Raw genomic sequence first — 3,087 nt, forward strand, 5'->3', positions numbered from 1 at the left:
CAACACACGTACACAACAACGTAAACACTCATGCCCATGTAGCATATACCTCTACAAAGGTACACAGACGCAAACACACACACAACATAATTAAGACAAACATATTTATTAAAAACATCGAGTTTCAGTTCATCAAAGCAGATTGACCAGGGTGTTCATTAATTGGTCTTCGGCACCAGTGTGGGAGCTTCACCATTTTCAGTGATATGGTCATAATGTATCCCATGGCAGCACTTGTAATTCACAGATTCAATCTCCATTTTCAGATTACAGGATGGTGCTGGGCAACCCATGCTCAATGGGACTCCAGAGCGAATATTTTCCAAATGGAAGTGGACACAATGAAGAGGAAGGGTTGTACTGATCTGGTCATAGTAGTGTTTGAATGCATTGTCAAAGCCTTGTAACTCCACCACATTAGTCTTCCACTTTTTGAAGTCTTCTAGAACTTTCACCATCGACTCATTGTAACCAATAACTAGTACATTCTTCCCTTTACTCAAAAGAGCCCATCCCTTCTCAGTTTGCATAGAGAGCAAAGTCTGTATATCTTTGAGGACAAGATCAACCTCAAAGTGATCCTTTTGAATCTTGCTCAGAAACGAGTTGGTTATGTTCACCCAGAACTTGGATGTAATGTTACTATCAACTGTTCCCAGGTTGAATTGCTCTATGTAAGTGTCTGTCTCCTTCATAATTGGATCCTTTTTTATGTCATCCACAAGAGAACCAAATGTTTGTGTCCATTTGATGTCCGTACCTCCATAAAAGAAGATATACTTGTTCTCCTGGGTCTGATTCACAATATATATTTTAATTAATGAGTATAATGATATGATAATATACTTTACACAAAATTAAATAATCCAAAAATTAGAATAGTTTGTACAAAATTAACCAAACCTTTTTGTTTTTCATATTACTGCTATTAGTTGCTTGTATATCATTACTCTACTCTAACGGTGTCAAAACTTGTATAATATTGAATAGTTGTACTTACCACCCATAGTTCAATAGTGGGATGAATCTTAAATGCCTCGGTCCAAAACCAATTCCAGTGCTGGGAAAGTTTGTCAATGTCCCCAACTCCAAAGGGAAAAGCTCTAATGCCCCACACAAAAATCATATGCAATGCATTTCTGTTAATTACCTCCCCGCGAGGATTGGTTACCACCACAATAGGCTTACCCTGGTAGTTCCACTCCTCTTGTAGGACTTTGAAACCTTTTATAAGTGAAAAGTAGTGCACAACGTACCATGGCATCAGAGATTTCAACTTCTCAAACTTACTCTTCTCATCGTTGTTCCATTTTTCCACAACCGGAATCCACAATATCTTATAATCCTGTTTATCTTTGTCTTTGGTCAATGAGTCGTGAATTGACTTTATAGCCGAAATCTCATCTTCAATGTTGTCAAGACCAGAAATGAACAATAGTAGGTTCTTTGTCTTCAGCACTTCGTGGTTAACCTATTAAGGACAAACCAACACCAAAATAGTAAGCATCTAGATCATCAAAACTGAAAGATGATGTCATTCACTAATATAAGAACAAAAAGGTTTTGTTTTCAATTGATCTCCTTCTAAGCATGGCTTATAGAAATATCAGTGAAAATATCAGTTTATAATTTGTTACTAACCAACTCTTGAGCAGTGTTATCGAAGATTTCGAGTTGCTTAATATCTCTGGGGAATATCAGAGCTTTTAAAAGCTCCAAAATTCCTGAATAAGTTTGGAAGACAGTGAAGCGCCATGTCAAATCCTCTATACTTGCTGCAATAGACAGAGAATGTTCTTTAGTCAGTATTGGATTTTCAATTCAGTAAAGTTAAAATTAAATAAGTTCCCTCGACAATTAATGTTGTCGTCAACTCCAGTCTTTAAGATTTGAGTGCAATGTAACAAAGTAATAAAAACATAAGAGCGTTATCTTTATAACCTATTTGGATTTTGATTTCATCCAGATCAGCATTCAATTGTGTCAGAACAATTTTGAGCCTCCCAACCACTTCAGATTTGATGTGCCAGTCCCTGAATCAACACAACATTAAAACAATTGGTCGGAAAAAAAAAATCGAGATAAGATCACAAAATTTTCAATTGCATGTAAGTGTAGAACTCACAATTCAGTCATCTGATTAGCACAAGCTAGAAGGGATAAGATTGCCCAATAAGTATAAAGATCTCGAGGAGCTTTATACAAAGCAGGAACATCCTTTGCGCTATAAGCTTTGTTAGCAATGAGTTTCTCCAACTTAATGATACCCTCAATGAGTTGCAAAGTGCGATCAACCAGAGTGCTGATAAGGTCAGCATTTGGCTGTTTGGGATTATCAAATTCTCCGAGCCTGAACACATGAAGCTCCAATCCGTTTTCCTTGCTTGCTGCTTTCATCAGTGAAAGGCGCCATGTTTCACCGTAGTCCAAAGCAAATGCCGCCAAAGCTATCACTGCTTTAGCATCCCATGTATAACTCCTAAGCTTTTCAAGTATCCCCACTACAGACACGTGTGCATTCGATGTATTGAATGGCTTGCATGTCATCTGTCACCACAGTTAGATTTATCCATCATTTTCTAAAATATATAATTTCATGTGAGTCATATAGAAACATGTTATATTCGTATGAACAAGCATCACCACACAATTAAGCATAAAAATTAAATATTATCTTACTTTATACCGTTCAGAGATCAATGAATATATGCACTATAAAATAACGTAACGAAATTCGATATGAGATAAGTAGGGATAACCTGACAAGCAATTTCTTTCAGCGTACTGTAAGATGGCATGAAACTAGATTGAGGAACCTTGTCTTCCACGAGTTCAATGGATTTGGCACGCTGTAATTAAAATGATATAAATAAATAAAAAAAATTATAATTGCACGAGTATATATATGGCAGCCTCTTGTGTTATATATATTTTAAAGAAATGTGTGGATAATATTATTAAAGTTAAACCTTGAGATCGAGGGAGCCATCAATATGAGTGGAGCTCTGAACAATGTTTGTGACGACATTGTAAAGAGAATCAACGTCGTGCCTAACAGCCTGGGAATCATGGATCCCAATAATGTTT

The 3,087-nt window shown here is 36.5% G+C and overlaps 1 protein-coding gene across 1 annotated transcript; it reads right to left on the bottom strand.

Annotated features, from left to right (window-relative positions):
- Positions 1–158: 158 nt before the first annotated feature.
- LOC133304591 (protein SIEVE ELEMENT OCCLUSION B-like) lies at positions 159–2,490 on the bottom strand (the record flags this gene model as incomplete). The annotated part of the gene is made up of 5 exons (XM_061504641.1): positions 159–794; positions 1,001–1,471; positions 1,642–1,775; positions 1,942–2,033; positions 2,126–2,490. Coding segments are annotated over 5 exons (1,698 nt in total), but the record flags the coding sequence as incomplete, so codon positions are not given.
- Between the last annotated feature and the right edge of the window lie 597 nt (positions 2,491–3,087).

The sequence above is a fragment of the Gastrolobium bilobum genome, unplaced genomic scaffold, assembly GCF_033153095.1.
Source record: "Gastrolobium bilobum isolate Gb01-03AN ecotype WA unplaced genomic scaffold, APGP_CSIRO_Gbil_v1 utg31257, whole genome shotgun sequence".
Classification (NCBI taxonomy): domain Eukaryota; kingdom Viridiplantae; phylum Streptophyta; class Magnoliopsida; order Fabales; family Fabaceae; genus Gastrolobium; species Gastrolobium bilobum.